The sequence below is a fragment of the Sycon ciliatum genome, chromosome 10 (assembly GCF_964019385.1).
Source record: "Sycon ciliatum chromosome 10, ocSycCili1.1, whole genome shotgun sequence".
Taxonomy (NCBI): domain Eukaryota; kingdom Metazoa; phylum Porifera; class Calcarea; order Leucosolenida; family Sycettidae; genus Sycon; species Sycon ciliatum.
Genome location: NC_088652.1, coordinates 5,288,104 through 5,308,850, shown reverse-complemented (window position 1 = coordinate 5,308,850; position 20,747 = coordinate 5,288,104). Strand labels below are relative to the sequence as shown.

At 45.5% G+C, this 20,747-nt stretch overlaps 1 protein-coding gene across 1 annotated transcript in view; it reads left to right on the top strand.

The window, feature by feature from the left end:
- LOC135825992 (uncharacterized) overlaps positions 1 to 20,528 on the top strand; it is a 64,550-nt gene extending 44,022 nt beyond the window's left edge. Inside the window, exons 7-17 of the mRNA XM_065338625.1 lie at positions 290 to 309; positions 1,188 to 1,277; positions 1,615 to 1,740; positions 4,830 to 4,964; positions 5,452 to 5,598; positions 6,546 to 6,680; positions 7,168 to 7,314; positions 8,262 to 8,396; positions 8,884 to 9,099; positions 9,867 to 9,944; positions 19,386 to 20,528. Coding sequence (XP_065194697.1) covers positions 290 to 309; positions 1,188 to 1,277; positions 1,615 to 1,740; positions 4,830 to 4,964; positions 5,452 to 5,598; positions 6,546 to 6,680; positions 7,168 to 7,314; positions 8,262 to 8,396; positions 8,884 to 9,099; positions 9,867 to 9,944; positions 19,386 to 19,469 — 1,313 coding nt within the window. The 3' untranslated portion in view covers positions 19,470 to 20,528. The remainder of the gene's footprint in view (positions 1 to 289; positions 310 to 1,187; positions 1,278 to 1,614; positions 1,741 to 4,829; positions 4,965 to 5,451; positions 5,599 to 6,545; positions 6,681 to 7,167; positions 7,315 to 8,261; positions 8,397 to 8,883; positions 9,100 to 9,866; positions 9,945 to 19,385) is intronic.
- The last annotated feature ends 219 nt before the right edge of the window (positions 20,529 to 20,747 follow it).

Genomic DNA, 20,747 nt, shown 5'->3' with positions numbered 1-20,747 from the left:
TCCCTCTAAACCTCTTTCTCTTTCCCTGCCTGTTCGTCTCTCGGTATGTCTCCCGATCTCTCTCCCTCTCCGCTCTTCTAAACGTCAACCAATGTGGTCATGTTAGCAGCATGAATTTCGCTGAGGGCATGTGTTTTCGAAGTAATGTGAATTCTGTGCTTTAACGCTACAAGAAATGCTGGGTATACATTCACGAGTCAATGTGGAATATCAATTATCAATCTCGACAGGGAATTTACTATTACATGCGATGTTTTCTTGTGTGTTCCGCTCTCCTTCTAATCATCAGTTCCAGAAGAGAGGCCACAGGTGAGTGCAGCGAGGAACACGTTTACATTATGCACCTTATCTGTCCTCATTCATCTGTTTTGGTCTAAATATCACACAGTATCGCCTATTGAGTACTATGCACAAGTAAATCCACGTACGCCTTGCGAGTAATGTTGCGGCAGCATCTTCTCTATGGCTTTGTCTTTTCTTACGTCTTCTCCTTGACTGTGCACCTCAATGTTAAATGATTTTTGAAAAACTAGCACTGTCGCAAAAGCGGAAAATGCTGGCCAACCACGACCTCTTTTGTACTTCGGAGAAAAACCATCGAACAGTTTAGAATTACTTAGGTAGAGTATAGGTAGCTCTTTATTTTATTTTATTTTTTTATTTATTTCTGCACCTCGTGGCATGTCAAGACAGCCAATTGAATTGAGGAGAGGGTGAGACCAACCACGGAAGAAGAGAAAAAAAGAAAATTAAGAGCACGTACACAAAGTGGGAAGGGATTAGCAACTTACAAAGCAATGGGATGCTCAGCGAGCTATGCAGCGGAAGTGGTGACTGTGACTTTGTTTACTGGGAGATACTGAAGTGCTGTCTTTACTGGCCAAGAAAGCGCCAAAGGAAGCTGCGATGAACCTCTGAGTCAAGTGACCTGATCCATTTGAAACTCTGCGTCGCAACATAGCTTCGTACCCCGCGGTTGTGTGGACGACTGCGTTCTTGATCACATTTCAGTGGTTGGACAATGCTACCTCCATGCAGTTAGTTCTTGAGACAAATTTTTGACCTCCTTATATCGCATGAAGGGGAATCTGTGGAGCCCTAGGTAACCTAGCGACATAATATTCTACATACACACAAGTAAAGTGTTGACTATTATACTCTAGCGGTTTTGTACCATTCCCGCACAGGAAGCTGATCCAATTGAACTTAACCAGTACGAGGATGTTCAACGCAATGATGAAGGAGAAGCCCACAGGCCGCAAGATCACGATGAACAGGTACGGAGAAGTAGGAACAAACATAATTTTTTGAAAGTATAATTATAATTATGACATTTACTCAAGTGTAATCTCCATTAAACATAGCCTTGAATGAAGGATTGACATGAAGAGGAGAGAATGAATTAGCGAGATTACGTACAGAAAAATGAGTAGAGTGCTGACTCTCATGCACATAATGAACGCAATTCAAATTAGTATCTCGTTTTACTGGTCAATTCAAGCCCATTTTGCACGACGAGATGGCTTTCAGCAGCTTCACATGTTGAATGACGAGGATTTTAGCGTGGTTGCAGCTTGGCGAATGGGGCCTCTAATTTTGCAATCTTCTGTTCAGGCTGTTTCACAGGAGTATTCCTACGCTGCAGTTCGTGCTCGTATTAGAAACGAGAAAACTGCAGAAGCAGACACTGACGTGACGGTAGCAGAACACAGCCATTACAATGAGACAGAGGCGACAGCGGTAAGACCTGTGGAGGAGAAGTGAGGATAATTCTTTTGTTTTAGACTTGGATCTTGTATTAATTTTCTTTTTTGTCCGTATAACTGAACGGGTGTTCAGCTCAGTTGGTTACAGCTTTCTTCCGTGCTCTTTCTACAGTTACGCACACTGAAATCGGACACAATGTGTGCACAACTAGCGCTTTACACCAGATCTGGCAACATCATTGCACCTCTAAATGTGAGAGTCCTGAAATCCACACTATAATCGTGGCATTTCATTGACGTCAGGGTCCGCGCGAGCGTAGGGTGTGAAGTATGCTCTTTGAATCTGATTTCACCGAGGATAACGGTATTATGAAAGATAGCTGCTTTTCTATGAGAAGGAGACCACACGTCACACAATCATCAGTGTAACTACAACGACAATCACTATTTTCCACAAGATAGTTATCAACAGCAGACTCATACTCCGTGACAGCACTACCAGGCTCAGTACATGAGTTCGAGTTACGAGACAATGGAACTGACTTGTTAGTCCGTGACCTTCTTGCCGATATTGGAGATACTTGGTCTCTTTCATGGAAAAAAGGTGAAGTTCGCGCAACTGTGCGGCCCTCCACATTCTTGGCACAGACGTTAGTTGCGGCGGCCCTGCCAGACACATCAGCTTTTACATATAGCTGAGGGCGGCGACCAATTTCCTTGCTGCCAAACTCTGGAGGAGGCTCCAGAGTTTGGCAGCAAGGAAATTGGTCGCCGCCCTCAGCCATATGTAAAAGCTGATGTGTCTGCCAGGGCCGCCGCAACTAACGTCGCTGGTTCCCCCACTGCTTCCTCCACGAACATGTCCTCGAACTCGGTCCGACTACTCGGTGCGCCACGAGTCTCAACTACAGAACGTCCTCCCGGCTTCCTCTCCTGACTACGTGTGACCCTGCTTCCCCTACAGCATCATTGACGAGTGGAACAACTTGCCCCCAACTGAGCTGCAGTCTCCGCCACGCCTGACGTCTCTCCAGTTGTTCAAGGGCAAGATGTATCAGCACCTACGACAAAGCCGCTGGTATCGGGCTACAGACTCGCTGGCACACCCCATACTACAAACTCGCTGTAACACCCCGTATATCCACAACCAGCTCCCTCCCATTCACTTATTTATTTCCATTTGTTTCGTAATCCCGCCCATGTTGCGCCGGATAGCGCTAACGCCGAGACCCTAGGTCGGCGTTGCTAGTCCCGCCTCACGGGCACAGGCTCCCTGAGAGCCCCTACTAGTACATTGTCTGTCGTTCTCCTTTGTTGTCTCGTTCATTATTTTCTTTTGTCTTCTTCTTCTCCTCTCTTTGTATAGTCTATCAATAGGAGGTGCATTCTGTAAAAAAACAACAGTGCTATAACCGGCTTGCGGCTGGGTTGAGAAACACAACCAGCTCAGAGAGGTGTTGCTTGTTCCAGGCCACCACCGTGCATGATTTTACCAAGGTGGCAGATGCAGCGCAATAAATACCGAAGTTGAGGTGGAAAAACTCGTCACCAATGTCCGCTAACCCCCCCCCCCCCCACCCACCACCACCCTTCGCTATCATATTATTGGAAAACGATCCCGTTCGACTTTGCGAAGTAAAATAAAGAACACATACATAACGGAGGCGAACATCGTTAGCTGAATCAATGTTAACTTTACTCAGAACAGTGTCTGGTTTACGCAGTCAAAGACATTTACGTGTTATGAAATCTATCTCAATGTTTACAACCAAACCAGACTTCCACAAACAGAAAAGGTTTTTACACTGGACACCGAATTGTTCTGTAAATCCGGCCCAGTTATCCTCTCCTTCTTGTTAGAAAATTTACTTTCTGGTTGTGAATGTGTACTTCCCCAAGAAGCTAGGGACCTTTCTTCCCTCCGCCTTTTTAAGAGCCTTGTCGCGCCTTGACTTTGATTTTGTGTTTCTTATTTTGTTGCAATCACTACTTATCCATGCCGTTCCTTTTTCTTCTCCTCCCCTTCTCCCTTCCTTGCCGTGGTTGGCTAAGACCCTCTCTCTTTGTATTGGCCGGTGTTCTCACTGTGCTATGAGATGCTGCAATAAATATACTTTGAAGTATAAATAAATAATAAATAAATGTATCTCATAATATACTCATTGATTGTCACAGGATATTTTGGATTTGTATTATTACTGTCAGCGCTCATTATTGTTGCTTAGGGCGCTTGCACTGGGTGCGCCCTATTCATTCTGTAATAACATTCCTATAATATCCTACGGAAGCCATTTGACGAATTATGTGGTTCTATAATTAATTCATGAAATCTAAAAATTTGGCCTTCTCATGCCCAGCATCAATTACTGGCCAGAACAATTTCTTAACCAGATTTCGAGCATCGCTTTAATCGGAAATGCACGAAAACTGGTTTCGGAGTCCTCCTTGCCTCCGATTCAAATCGGCAGGAAAACCGCGAGCTCAGATCCAGGTTCAACAAACATTTTCCCAAGTATCGCCGAAGTCGCAACAATCTCTTCTTCACATTGTTTTCCCGAGCGCGGGCTTGCGAATTAGATGGTTTGGAGGCAACAACGTTGTTCAGCACCTCCATGACCGACACTGATTCACGCTGCTATCTGGTATTCACGAGGTGTTTGCCGCGCTGGAAACGGAGCATATGTGTAAGTTTGTATCCCTGATGATGTTTGTGCCTGGATCTTCTGGCACAATCTTCATCAGCCCACTCAAGCTGAAACACGAGTGGTGCTTTCTAGCAGGTATGCTGAGTGAGCGGTTCGATGGACTTAGTATGCTCTGGATGGCAGTCGTGAATCCGCCACGTGCGAATTCAAGTCGGAAAGAAAACTGCGAGCTCCCATGTAGGGAGCAACACACAATTCTACAAACAAGATTAAGAAGATAACAGAGAACAAATGGGCAGGGGTTTGCAGGACCCTCATGGATGATGGCACAGTGTCTCACTTTATTGGTGAATTCATGCCCATATACGTGAGTGGATGGCTTCCAGCACTGTCCCGCTTTGAACAAACAGCAATCTAATGCGATTGTAACCTGGAATATATTACTAGTATTATGGCCTCTTTTCATTCTTCTCCACAGGCATCGGGAGCGAGTGCACTGGAGTATACCTATGCCACGCCTGTTAGTCGTAAAAGAGACGTGAAACATGCAGAGTTGGACACAGACGCACAGGGAGAGGAGCACAGCGACAACAGCGAGGAACCAGCGACAGAGGTAAGAAGCTATCATAACTAATGATGCCTGTTAATTTCAGACGTTGTACCCGTATTTGTCTTTTGGGGTGTAGTTTAGAACCTGTCTCTAGCTTAGCAATTTCATGCAGTGTTTTATATCTCTAAGGTTGCATTCAATGAAATCGCACTCAATGTGCAATACATGCGCTATAAATCAGTTCTGATCACATCACAGTACGTTTGCACGTGTGGGTACAGCCGTCCAGCATAAATGGGCTGTGCAGGTCGAGGGCGCCAAATATGTCAGAAAGCAACTTTAATTTGACAGTAATAAGGATTTATCATGCATCTATGTATACCGCTCTCCACTCTGGCATATAGGATTTTCTTTCCATTCCCCTTCCAACCTCCCCTTCCCCTCGCCCTACCCTCTTCCCCCATACAGACCCTGATTTCACTAGATTTCATTAGGTTGTTCTACGACTCATATCCTTGCTATTGTCTTCGCTTTTCCTGTCCCTTATCAGTTGGCCCAGTCCAAGATTGGCTGTGAGAACGTGTTGGGCGAGGTTTTGTCACCGACTCATGGAGAAACCATTGAAATCAAGTATGCCGTTCTGGATCGATCAGAAATGAAGCCAACTTCGCAGTTAACAAGAAGCCAAGATCCCAAGGTGGGTATTGACTATTCTTTGTCAGTTTGCTTAGGGCGCTTGCACTGGGTGCGCCCTATTCATTCTGTAATAACATTCCTATAATATCCTACGGAAGCCATTTGACGAATTATGTGGTTCTATAATTAATTCATGAAATCTAAAAATTTGGCTTTCTCATGCCCAGCATCAATTACTGGCCAGAACAATTTCTTAACCAGATTTCGAGCATCGCTTTAATCGGAAATGCACGAAAACTGGTTTCGGAGTCCTCCTTGCCTCCGATTCAAATCGGCAGGAAAATCGCGAGCTCAGATCCAGGTTCAACAAACATTTTCCCAAGTATCGCCGAAGTCGCAACAATCTCTTCTTCACATTGTTTTCCCGAGCGCGGGCTTGCGAATTAGATGGTTTGGAGGCAACAACGTTGTTCAGCACCTCCATGACCGACACTGACTCACGCTGCTATCTGGTATTCACGAGGTGTTTGCCGCGCTGGAAACGGAGCATATGTGTAAGTTTGTATCCCTGATGATGTTTGTGCCTGGATAGCACTAGTGGTGCTCTTCTGGCACAATCTTCATCAGCCCACTCAAGCTGAAACACGAGTGGTGCTTTCTAGCAGGTATGCTGAGTGAGCGGTTCGATGGACTTAGTATGCTCTGGATAGCAGTCGTGAATCCGCCTCGTGCGAATTCAAGTCGGAAAGAAAACTGCGAGCTCCCATGTAGGGAGCAACACACAATTCTACAAAGAAGATTAAGAAGATAACAGAGCACAAATGGGCAGGGGTTTGCAGGACCCTCATGGATGATGGCACAGTGTCTCACTTTATTGGTGAATTCATGCCCATATACGTGAGTGGATGGCTTCCAGCACTGTCCCGCTTTGAACAAACAGCAATCTAATGCGATTGTAACCTGGAATATATTACTAGTATTATGGCCTCTTTTCATTCTTCTCCACAGGCATCGGGAGCGAGTGCACTGGAGTATACCTATGCCACGCCTGTTAGTCGTAAAAGAGACGTGAAACATGCAGAGTTGGACACAGACGCACAGGGAGCGGAGCACAGCGACAACAGCGAGGAACCAGCGACAGAGGTAAGAAGCTATCATAACTAATGATGCCTGTTAATTTCAGACGTTGTACCGGTATTTGTCTTTTGGGGTGTAGTTTAGAACCTGTCTCTAGCTTAGCAATTTCATGCAGTGTTTTATATCTCTAAGGTTGCATTCAATGAAATCGCACTCAATGTGCAATACATGCGCTATAAATCAGTTCTGATCACATCACAGTACGTTTGCACGTGTGGGTACAGCCGTCCAGCATAAATGGGCTGTGCAGGTCGAGGGCGCCAAATATGTCAGAAAGCAACTTTAATTTGACAGTAATAAGGATTTATCATGCATCTATGTATACCGCTCTCCACTCTGGCATATAGGATTTTCTTTCCATTCCCCTTCCAACCTCCCCTTCCCCTCGCCCTACCCTCCTCCCCCATACAGACCCTGATTTCACTAGATTTCATTAGGTTGTTCTACGACTCATATCCTTGCTATTGTCTTCGCTTTTCCTGTCCCTTATCAGTTGGCCCAGTCCAAGATTGGCTGTGAGAACGTGTTGGGCGAGGTTTTGTCACCGACTCATGGAGAAACCATTGAAATCAAGTATGCCGTTCTGGATCGATCAGAAATGAAGCCAACTTCGCAGTTAACAAGAAGCCAAGATCCCAAGGTGGGTATTGACTATTCTTTGTCAGTTTGCTTAGGGCGCTTGCACTGGGTGCGCCCTATTCATTCTGTAATAACATTCCTATAATATCCTACGGAAGCCATTTGACGAATTATGTGGTTCTATAATTAATTCATGAAATCTAAAAATTTGGCTTTCTCATGCCCAGCATCAATTACTGGCCAGAACAATTTCTTAACCAGATTTCGAGCATCGCTTTAATCGGAAATGCACGAAAACTGGTTTCGGAGTCCTCCTTGCCTCCGATTCAAATCGGCAGGAAAATCGCGAGCTCAGATCCAGGTTCAACAAACATTTTCCCAAGTATCGCCGAAGTCGCAACAATCTCTTCTTCACATTGTTTTCCCGAGCGCGGGCTTGCGAATTAGATGGTTTGGAGGCAACAACGTTGTTCAGCACCTCCATGACCGACACTGACTCACGCTGCTATCTGGTATTCACGAGGTGTTTGCCGCGCTGGAAACGGAGCATATGTGTAAGTTTGTATCCCTGATGATGTTTGTGCCTGGATAGCACTAGTGGTGCTCTTCTGGCACAATCTTCATCAGCCCACTCAAGCTGAAACACGAGTGGTGCTTTCTAGCAGGTATGCTGAGTGAGCGGTTCGATGGACTTAGTATGCTCTGGATAGCAGTCGTGAATCCGCCTCGTGCGAATTCAAGTCGGAAAGAAAACTGCGAGCTCCCATGTAGGGAGCAACACACAATTCTACAAAGAAGATTAAGAAGATAACAGAGCACAAATGGGCAGGGGTTTGCAGGACCCTCATGGATGATGGCACAGTGTCTCACTTTATTGGTGAATTCATGCCCATATACGTGAGTGGATGGCTTCCAGCACTGTCCCGCTTTGAACAAACAGCAATCTAATGCGATTGTAACCTGGAATATATTACTAGTATTATGGCCTCTTTTCATTCTTCTCCACAGGCATCGGGAGCGAGTGCACTGGAGTATACCTATGCCACGCCTGTTAGTCGTAAAAGAGACGTGAAACATGCAGAGTTGGACACAGACGCACAGGGAGCGGAACACAGCGACAACAGCGAGGAACCAGCGACAGAGGTAAGAAGCTATCATAACTAATGATGCCTGTTAATTTCAGACGTTGTACCGGTATTTGTCTTTTGGGGTGTAGTTTAGAACCTGTCTCTAGCTTAGCAATTTCATGCAGTGTTTTATATCTCTAAGGTTGCATTCAATGAAATCGCACTCAATGTGCAATACATACGCTATAAATCAGTTCTGATCACATCACAGTGAGTTTGCACGTGTGGGTACAGCCGTCCAGCATAAATGGGCTGTGCAGGTCGAGGGCGCCAAATATGTCAGAAAGCAACTTTAATTTGACAGTAATAACGATTTATCATGCATCTATGTATACCGCTCTCCACTCTGGCATATAGGATTTTCTTTCCATTCCCCTTCCAACCTCCCCTTCCCCTCGCCCTACCCTCTTCCCCCATACAGACCCTGATTTCACTAGATTTCATTAGGTTGTTCTACGACTCATATCCATGCTATTCTCTTCGTTTTTCCTGTCCCTTATCAGTTGGCCCAGTCCAAGATTGGCTGTGAGAACGTGTTGGGCGAGTTTTTGTCACCGACTGATGATGAAACCATTGAAATCAAGTATGCCGTTCTGGATCGATCAGAAATGAAGCCAACTTCGCAGTTAACAAGAAGCCAAGATCCCAAGGTGGGTATTGAATCCTCCTTGTCAGTTACAGAAGTAGAGAATAACTGGTGTGGCAAACCGACGCAATGGGTGAGCATAAATGTAGTGTGGGGCCATATTGGTGAATTTTTGTCTTGTCAAATGTAGTAAATGGCATTTAAGTGCCTCTGCCTTTCCTTTTCTTCCATACGTAATTATTGCCTTTCACCCCCCCCCCCCTCCCCCCCCCCCCCCCCGCTTGATGATCTAGGAAGCTGGGGACCGTCTAGACTTACATCCGGGAAGGAAATAAAAAGTTTTTCCGTTTGTTTACCTTTTAAATTTACTTCATGAGGTTTAGGGAATGAACGAGGAGGAACAGAAAGGCGTGTTGCGACTTTGAACTTTTGTGACTGAGGTGACAACCCAATACGAGGGCTATAAGAAGTTCGGTAGCTTCTGACACAGCGTCGGGCTGTGAGTATGGGCCATCTTGAGAGTCATGGTCCTAAACATCAGTAACTACACCCTACACTTGTCTCGGGCAGATATTCGCAATATCAGGTTTCCTGAATAATATGTAAGTGATTACGAAAGAGATACAGAAGCATCGAATTTGTCCACCAATTTTTTTGTATTGTCATGGCGTTTCGAAAGGGTTCCACGCAGGATTTTACAATCATATCGATCGTTTCCCCCCCCCCTCCCCCCCCCCCCCACCATCTCTCTCTTTCTCAGCAACAGTTTGTATTTCAGTTGACCGTTGAAGATGATTGCCGAGCCTTTCGTGTTACGTCATGGATTCTCCCTATCGTGTACATCAGTCAAACTACGCTACTTTGATTTGAAACTTGCATTCGTTTATCCCCCCCCCCCAGGATGAAGAAGAGCGTGAGCATACGTCATATGCGACAATCTCCAACCCCACCTATGATGTTGCAGGAGATCTCCCATCAGTGAGTTCATTGCTTGATGATAAGATCACATTCTGTGGGATCTAAATGTAGCAAATAGGGTAGCTATGCAAAAGACATTGCGTCTGGTGCTAGCCAAGGTCCACACAGCTCTATTTTTGTAATTGTTTATTGCATCGTCGGCCATGCCCGGCGCTATCCCGCACGTTTCCCGTACCATACCATTTAACTTATTCAAAAAGGGCTTTCAACTGAAAGATGATAACGTGAAGCAACTTGCAGGAATGTGTATGTAAGCGAACAAAATTACATAACCCCCCAAGAGTGTGCAACTCCCACATACTCTGCTGTCTTATCAAAATTTCAAGTTGTTGAAGTCATTATTTATGATGCAATGCTACTTGCACTAGTGATGTACAAGATTTGTAAGGGTGTCAATGCATCACAGATTTGTCTTTGTAATAATATGTACCAGAGCAGATAGGTTTTGGTCCACCAAAGGTTCCGGATTCTTCTGATAATCCGTGTAAAGTGCGCATTGCATCATTAAAATGACGTCAACTTGAAATTCTGTTGGGACAACACCTAGTAGTAGTACTAGTATTTATTACAAGTATTTGACAAGGGAGTCCTAACAGGCATGGCCTTTTTACAGGGAATCATAGGTGAATCTTTGGGAGGTGAGCAAAAGTACCAGCAAATTGTGCCGGACGACAGTTTGGAGGAAGAGTGCTCCACCGACCTGCCGCCATAAACCCATAATCGAGTTACACACTCTTGGGAGCTATGTACTCTTGGTGCGAAGTGTATTGGGAGTGTTATGAAACCACAAATTCTCAAGAGTGACACTGTGTTCGTTTCAATGCAGTTGTATCTCGACTCAGCTGTACCGCTGAAGTTGACGACGTGGTATACGCTACATGCGCTATGTGCGACTTGCTATGTGCGCTGTAGTTGTATGTTGCTTTCTCATATACACTGTCAGTTTCACGTTTTAACTACCTGAACATGGTGGTTTAAGTGTTAGTTATTGCTCGATCAAGCGAAATATCGTTGACGAATAAATAGTTGACCTTGTGCCGTGTGGTCGTTCGTCCCTGACACTTTAAGAGAATCAGAAGGGTTCAGAATATTTGGCGACTACGCCAGGATCGAAGTGAGCATGGCAGAGGGACTGCATAATTTGGAAGCGAGCTTTATCGACAACGGAATTCGGCATGGATTTGAAGGCGATATAGGCTGATGGAGTACGCGGAGAAGAAGCTCCAACAGTGCGAGGAGCTTGAAGAGCGCCGTGCCAAACGGCAAGAGGGTGCGCTAGGCATACAGTTTAACGAAGAGCTCAAGAAGATGAACGAGCGCATCGCCAGGTTGTATGAAGGTAATGGTGACGCCGCGCGTGTGAGGTTGATGGGAGGTACAGTGGAAACTACCAGTCACAGCGGTGGGCGTAGGTCTTTAATGCAAGTCCCGCATACGACGGAAGGCAGCCACTGGAGCATTATCTCGACCTGTTCGAGGACATCTCCGCCAAGAACGAGCTCGACGAAAACGAATCGCTGCTGCGATTGCGTATCGCGCTAACGGGTAGCACGGTAAAAAGGAACTTTTCACTCACAAAGCGACTGTTCAGTACATGGGGTAGTGGTCGACCAGAGCAATCACACACACCACCATGGTGGTTTTCCAGAAATGAGTAGAAGCAAAAAACACACTCGCAGCCACATAATAGATAAATAGCCGAAAAACATCTAAATCCATCAAAGAACCGCCAGCAAGCGGGAGAAAAGGCCGTGAAATCAAGTGAAACAGCATGGCCAGTGGTGAACATGGGCGACTGGGCAGCAGGGGAGCGACTGAAAAACAATGACTCCCTACATTCCTAGCCGCGACTGCTCAACCGGGCTAGAGGAAAAACACGCCTTTCGGCCAAAAAACCTTTCTATTTCATTAATTCCTGCCCCGCTACCAGTCAGACCCAAGAATAGAGATAGCAAGAAATGGTATGTAATAACCGGTGTATGTCATAATCATAAGGCACACACATAGGCATAGATTGTCAAGAAGAACAGCGGACGACTCGCATGAAACCAGGGTGGGTGGGCGGGCAACTTCAACTACCACGAGGAAAAACAAAGACCACGATGGCAGGTTCAACGGAGTTGCGCAGAACAATGGCAAATGCACGAAAATATTTGTGAGTGAAAAATACGTTTTTTGCACTCTTTCGCTACGCTCAGCCGTGAAAAAACAAAACTGTATTGGCTGCAGTGCCTATGCGGAAGCAAAGCGAGATTTGCTTGCTTCGCTCGAAAGGACGCAAGACAAGGCGTGGAAGACTTCACTTACAGACAAGCAGCGGTCAGAGGAGTATTTGAAGCCAGTTAAGGCAAAATATTCAGTACAGGATTTTGGCCGGAAACAATTGACCACACCGTCCGTAAGTTGCATTTTGCCGACGGTACCAACGTGACTGAACGTGGTGCTGATAATCCCTCGTCATAATCATGTTGTCTATGTCTTCCCTCAACTTGGATGCCACCCCATTTTCAGCTCAGAATCCGACCTATTGCTGAAAACTGTGAATTGTCGCTCTCTGGTCAATAAATTTGCTGAACTTTCGATTGTTCTGGAGAGCACTAAGCGGAGTATTGTTTGCCTCACGGTGACCTGGCTGTGCCCATCTGTTTCCGTGCATGTACTGGGCTATGCCTGTTTAAGAAAAGACAGACCAGCACACGACAACTGTAATGCACACGCTTTCACTAGAGGATATGGTGGTCTCGCCGTGCTTGTCCGGACTGATGCTTTTTAACATGATCACACAGACCTGACCTGTAGCGTCAGGCCTGTGAATCTGCCTGAGTGGAAGTCAAGTCTCAATGCCCCTAAACATATTCTTGTATGTTGCATGTATCTACCCCCTTCCCAAACGGTGGAACAATTGTCCTTCTTCTCGGATATGCTGGTCGTCGCTATACAGTCCTTTTGCTATGACGAGTGTGACTTCTTCCTGACGGGGGATTTTAATGCAAAACACAATGATTGGTGCTCTTCTGACTCCATCTCTACAGTCGGTACCAACATACCAACGTACCAACATACAGACAGTTTTTTCCAATTTTGGGCTCCAACAACTATTGAATTTCCCAACATACACTCCATCAGTGGGTGCCAACTCGTGTCTTGACTTGATGGTAACCAACAAACCCCGACATGTCCGCTCAGTTGATCATGCAGCACCTCTTCACACATCTGATCACCTGCCGGTTGTTTGTACGCTCAACTTTGCATCGTGCTCGACACCACAAGCGACGGCTAAATCGTCACTCCATCCCCGGGCTCAGTACAGGTATAAACAAATGCCTACAAGTGTCTGTCAGGTTGTGAATGAAGACTTGTCTCGATCGGACTGGTCATTACCTCATCGGCATTCCGACGTTGATGATGCCATTGTCCTGTTTGATGCTTTACTACAACCAGCAATCCGTCGTCATCTGTTGCCTTACAAAGTTATTCCGCGGTCCGGACACTACAGTAGGCCTCATCCTACTATGCGGAATGCATCCGACCCTGGATCACTGCAGACCTCAAGTGCGCTGTGAAACTGAAGCGAGATTTGTGTATCATTTATAGGAAGTATCAAACCAGTGAGAACTTCATTGCCTTTAAGCGCAAGCGTAACGAAGTGAAATGTTTGTCACGTACCCTCCATCGTCAGTATGTACAGTCGGTTCATGCCACCCTGTCTTCCCATGATCGCCCTAGTCTCCATCAATTTCTCCGCCATCTCCATAAGAATTGTAGTCTGTAGCCGATCCGATCAATTACAGCTGCAGACGGCACCGCAGCAACAGATCCTGCAGACATAGCAGACATTATACTATAATTATTATAATATAGCTGGCTGGTGACTAACGCATTTGGCCTTACCAACAAGCTGGGAGAGCTGCAGCAAGCACTGCTCAACGATAACGTCGATATAGCGGTTATCACAGAAGCGAAGTTTTCGGCCCAGACCGTAGCCTCTGAGACGATATTTCCAGGATACTCGCCTCCCATCCGATGTTACCGGGATGCATTTGGTGGCGCCATTGCTGTAAGGATGAAGTGGTGCACCGCGACCAGATTCCCACTGATCACCACGAAGTCCTCTGGCTCGCAGTCAGTCTTTCTACGCAACAATCTGTTGTGATCGGTGCCTTGTATCGGCCTGTATCCTGTGCGGACAACGACACCTGTCTGATTGAGTATCTTGGACCTGCACTAGACGTGGCCTGCACTCACGGCACTCACATAGTGCTAGCTGGGGATTTTAATGTCCACCACGAGACTTGGCTCTACAGCAGCAAACAAACTGTAGCTGGAGAGGCCTTGGAAGAATTGTGTGTTGAGCATCACCTCCACCAGCATGTCTTGCAGCCGACTAGGGTCTGAATCGCATCCTTCACAACATGCCCGTTCCTATCGACAGCACTGTCACAGCGCCACTTGGTCGCTCAGACCATGGGGTTGTTCTTGCCGACTTTTATCTCGCCCCTGATGCTGAGCAAGCTACCTCCAGGCCTGTCTGGCGCTACAATCAGGCAGACTGTCAGGGCGCCTGCGGGCCGTCTATCGCACTACTGACTGGTCCACCCTTGTGACTGACCACCCTGAAGAGTCATGCAGGACACTAAGTGACGTCATATCCAGCGGCATGCAGAAATTTATCCCTGCCAAGCAGCTCATCACCCGCCCAGCAGACCCCAAATGGTGGATTCCTGAGTGCACCACAGCATTGAACGCTAAAGCCAAGGCTTCGAAGGCCTGGAGACGCAATATTTTCAGGGAAGCCAACAAGGCTTGCTTCATGCGCCCAGTAGAAGATGCTATCCTCGCGAATGTGCAAGCGAGCACATCCTGGGAACTGAGAGTTCGTCGGAAACTGTCACGCAGAGGCCTGAGAGAAAAGCAATGGTGGTCGGTGCTCAAATCTGCTGCTGGCGCCAGTCATGGCTCGTCTATACCATGCTTGATGGATGACGCTGGTCACTAAATCCGTATGAATGCTGCCAAAGCGAACTGCCTTGGTCGCTACTTCGCCACTAAATGTAGCCTTGGAGATGATTATTTGGGTTCGGGGGATCCCCCTTGAGTCAAAAATGTGCAACACTTAGCACAAAACTGACTGATGATGTTATGACATTCAACGACCTGATGCTTAGCTGCATCACGTCCAGAATGCGCAAACCAGTAGCCTTCCAATTTGGAAGGTTCTAAGTTATGAAGTAAGGTAAGAAAGGGGAAGGTGAGTGCACTCTAGACAAAAGCAAGCTACATATCACAACGAACAAAGAACGTTATCTTTACGGCGAAACGTACGTCGTGTGACACTACTTGTTATTGCCGTCTTTTAGTCCATCACAAGTTCCATTCCACATGTACATGTAGTATGTACATGTATTATTGATTTTCATGACATCATCAGTCAGGTTTGTGCAAATTGTTGCACATTTTGACTCAACAATATTCTGCTTATAACCGGTCGTTTGTGTTGGACAAAACGGATAACTTGTAAACTTTTGGTCCTCTTTCTGAATTTTAATCCTTGGCGCTCCCACCGAGTCTTTTTGTAACATTTTGTCCTCCTTTTTTCACCATAATTTAATTGGTTCACCATCCGAGTTATTCGTATGTATTTGCAGGTATAATTATAAACGGAAATTATCGTGCCAGTTCCCGAAGGGAACTCACGACAGCCGCTAACACCCGGCAATAATTATTATCGAAGAACATTCTCGAATACCTGGGTGATACACGAATTTTGATAGTGCTCACTTCTGTTAATCGTTTTTCTTTGTAATTTTCCATTCATTTTCTGCTTTAATTCATATTTGCTTTGTTTTCTTAGCTTACTATTGCCGTGGCTGGCTCAACGTCCTTATCTCAGGGGATTCTGTCCCTGCATTAGCTATGCTTCTCACATGCTATGAGATTGTGTCTAATAATAATAATAAACCCTAGCGACAGCTGCAGTGCCTAACGATGGGGGTTAGTGGATAAGTCCCACAACCACTGGCACAAGTGCCGAGAAAGTTCCCATTATCCGCATCTATGTACCCCTTGTGCCTTGCCGTAAGTTCCCAGTTGACTGTTGGTTGCATCACGGCTGAAAAAAAAACACTCCATTGCAGGACTTGAACCAGGTGCCTCTCGTACCTCAATCATGGTCTTTGATCAACCCACTGTGCCTGCCTGGTTTCTGCATGTATTACCTCATAACTAGTCTGATCGTAGGGGCACCATGCGTGTCAAAAGGCAGCCCAAATGAACAGCAGAAAAAATTAAAATAATGCAAAACTATATAACTAAGCTGATACACAAGCTGCCTGTAAATACCACTATGAGCAGCGACGAGAGAAAGAGAATTGTACTATTCATTAGTCAAATCTTTATTGTTGGTGATTTAATTGTCAAGAGGCCGACCACGGGGTCTTGATACAGGGAACATTCCTTCCAAGAAATGGCGGGGCTAGCCATCGTGATGCCTTGTCCCATGTCCAACCACTTCAACATGATTCTCTTAACGGTAGAATCAAGGCATGGGAACGGACCAATAGTGGTTTTGACTTCCTACAATCCTTATTCATTAGTGCGATGCAATGATGGTAGTATTTCATGTGAAGCAGCTTACGCACATACCTTATTCAACTCAAAGCTTTAAGTTCATGCATTATGTAGATACCTTGTTAGAGGTCATCCGTAAATATATGGCCTCATTTCCTCTGTGTTGCGCTGACGAGTCCACAAAGGACGAAACAGTTCTGTCCGCAGATTGAGTATTTCGCTCCTGCTCTTGTAGCAGTTGAGCACTCTTGCGTGGCGTAGTGCCTTTGCTGTTTGCAGTATGTTGTTTCGTTCTTTTTGAACTCATCAGCGCAGCACAGAGAAATGAGGCCGAACCTGATAGCAATGGAAATAAAAAAAATTGCTGATGAGTTCCAAAAGAACGAAACAGCATGCTGTCCGCAGATTGAGTAATTCGCTCCTGCTCTTGTAGCAGTTGAGCACTCTTGCGTGGGGTAGTGCCTTTGCTGTTTGCAGCATGCTGTTTCGTTCTTTTTCAACTCATCAGCGCAGCACAGAGAAATGAGGCCGAACCTGATAGCAATGGAAACAAAAAAAATTGCTAATGAGTTCAAAATGAACGAAACAGCATGCTGTCCGCAGATTGAGTCTTTCGCTCCTGCTCTTGTAGCAGTTGAGCACTCTTGCGTGGGGTAGTGCCTTTGCTGTTTGCGTTATGCAGAGCTCACTGACTTGTCAGTTTGAGCACTCTGGCAAGGTACGTTCGGGCCTGATTGGAAATTTTTATTTCCATTGCTATCAGGTTCGGCCTCATTTCTCTGTGCTGCGCTGATGAGTTCAAAAAGAACGAAACAGCATGCTGTCCGCAGATTGAGTATTTCGCTCCTGCTCTTGTAGCAGTTGAGCACTCTTGCGTGGGTTAGTGCCTTTGCTGTTTGCGTTATGCAGAGCTCACTGACTTGTCAGTTTGAGCACTCTGGCAAGGTACGTTCGGGCCTGATTGGAAATATATATATGACCCGCGCTCTGCGAAAACCGACCTTAGGTGCTTCGTAATTTTTTCGAGAAAAAGAACAAAACGTCACGATCTGTCGATTTTTGAAGATTACAAAGTGAGAGTCATGGCGGAACGAAGCAGAAGACGGTCGCTAGCTCAAATTGCTGTGGGCTTCTCCCCAGAGGTTTTAGCCGAAATCCTTCACGATGAATAGTCATTTTTTTGGCCTGGTCCAATCGCAGTTCTGATGACAGCAGTGCCGAGGAGAGTCGGATGTGGAATCGCACGATTATCGCAGGACGTAACGCTGATCGAGCTGGTCGGTGATGCGGAGGAGAATTTCGATCAGGCGTCGGTTCTGCCACCAGCCCAGCCCCTCAATGCCGGCAATATACAGAGTGCAGACCAAGAAAAATCGGTTCAAGTACTGTCTACAATCCAGGAGGCGCGTGACAAGTTTGACAAGCGCTGTAGGTGTTCCGCACTGGTGCTGTTTCAAGAGCGTGACACTTGAAACCTTGCTTACACTTACAGCGCACAAAGACAGATCGCTGCTTGTGTGTAGGCGGAAAGCTAGACGTGCTCAGGAGACGTGGTGAGGCTACCCAGTGCGTCCAGCATGCTGGGAGATGTGATAGATGGGGCTCAACAATACTACTCTGAACTACTGAAGTACAGTCAGTGGCTGGTGTGGAAGTCATGTACATGCATGTCAGGAAGTCTTTGTGTGTGCCTCCAGGCCTGGGTGCTGAAATCTACAGGCTGCTGTCAGTGCAAGTGAAATCAGCCCAACACAGAACTCTGGAATGCACTGCCTGTGGAAGATGTTGTGGAGCTGAAGCATTTTATAGAGCATTATGCTATGCTAGTATTATGCTATAGTTCATGGCCTCCCTTAATAACCATCGGCTCCACATGGGCACAACAAGCCAGTACCAACCCACATGTATTTGCCCAGTATCACTACGAAGAAGCTTGTTCACCAGGCGTTCACAAAGCCTGGTGGCAAAGCTGCATACAGTACGTTTGGCAAGATTTGGATTTGATATCACCGATTACGAAACAATGTGTGTGGCTGATGTAGACATAACTAGATGTTCTAACTACCAGTACCAGATAAAACTATCAATATCCTTTAACCCGGCATTAATCCTAGCTTCTTCACTACTTTGCACCTGCCTCTACGCATCATTTCGGCTGGCATATCCTCAAACAGAGCCAAATACCTCTCCCACCAGATTCGTGAGCAACACCATCCACAGAACAGAGATAGAATGTGTCTATCTCCACAACAGGAAGATCCAATGCCATCATAAACCTTTCCTTTTGAGGATTATGACATACAGATTTATTCTGCAAAGTTTGGTTGCAATCATCCTGCTTGAATTCTCACAGCATTGGTTCCAAAATGTAGCATAAAATCCTGGATTTTTGCTATTTTTCCTCCAAAAATTGCAGAAAAATTGCAAAGAAATTGTCATTGTATCTAACTGAATATGTATGCAATCCACCTAAAACTTCACCAGAAGTTGAAGAAAGGGTCATGGGTCAACAATCCAGCACAAACTCAATTTCGCCAAAATAGCACCTAAGGTCGGTTTTCGCAGAGCACTGGTCATATTATATATATTAGAAACGAAAACTAGGGGAAAAATATCCATGTACATTTTGCAAGCATGAGCATGTCCAAACAAAGACCAAAAATTGATATCGAAACTATGTACAATTTGAATGTGTTCGTTTCTCAGTGAGGGGGAGGTGGGGTGAAGAGAAACGACTAGTTGTCGTTTCTAAATAAATATCGGTATTTAAGGAAGGCCCCTTACTGCAGTCACACATTCAAACAGAAAGAAAGGAGCTGCTATTGCGATTCTGTTTCTCCTGATGATGTCAACTCTATGATCAATGTGTTGCAGAACACTGCTGACGGAATCAAAGCCGAACACATCTATGATGCCCCCGACAACCATGGTGTTGTTCGTGACAGAAAGCAAGGTTGACGTATCACCGCTTTCGACATGCTTTCGAGTCACGACCATTAGTTCATTTCCACCTGTGATCAACTCACTTGCATGTTTCAATCTCTCCCTACCACCACTCTCTTTTTTCTCTTTATTTTCTCCCCAACCATCCTTCCCTGTAACGTAATGACATTTCTGCTGCCTTGCAATTGAGCATTTGTGCTCGTTTGGATTAGCGAATTCAAATATAGTATAAAACCGACAAACAAACGACTATTGCCCCCCCCCCACCACCACCACCACGCCCCGATCACTGAATGACGTGTATATCTACCCCGGGCAGCGGTATACATTTTATGGAGTAAACCTCTATTCATGTATTATTATAGAATGATGAAGTTTTCTGGAATGGCAAATCAAAGCGAGTTGTTATACCTGTAATCATTTCTTTCCCACAACCAAGATAAGATTCAAAAACACTGTTTAGGTGCCTTGCATTGTTCATACTTAGATTGAATATAAACTTTGCATTATTGTTAGTTTTGTTTATCAGTTCACAGCCTTACCCCAGAAGATAGGTCTAGCTTTTGTCAGGGTGTGTGACATGATGCTTGCAGATGATCATGTTTTAGCAGCACAGGATTCTCTTTGTTCTGTATTGATAGAAACCGATCTGTTCCCGAAGCTTAGCCATACAGATGTCAGGTACTTGGCCTGGCAGTTTGTTGTAACCTTTTTTTGGTGAGCTTTCTCTGTATGCTACTGAGGCTCGGACTGGTGATCGGATTAGCATGTTTGCAATGCTCTGGACTAAATGCCTTGTCGCTTTGTTCAAACTCTCGTGCTTTATAATACTGTAGAAAAAATACTGCCTCTCGCAGCTTCATTACACATAAAACAATTGCTGATAGGCAACTCACCTAAACTCAATCCAGTAGTTATTTGAACGCATCATTTCCAGTTGCTATCGCTATACAGTCTGTTTACAAATTATTATTAGCCTTCGGTCACACTGAAACAAGCACTGCATTTTAACACGCATTGCAGCAGTTGTTTCGGCGCCTCATGTATGTTTGGTATATCTACGCCGTCTTTGCACAAGCGTTTCGGAGATAGCAACTTTAATACCGCAAACAAGAGGACAGACTGTGAGGTACCCAGTATTGATGCAGGATGCAAAACTAAAAGACATGTTACACTCGGGTGGAGAGCCAATGATTAATTGACATGTTAATGGACGTTACAGCGTAACTTGTAGTTCCTTGGTCCTCATTTCTTCTTATAAAGTACATGTTAGAGAGATAAAATGTTAATGTA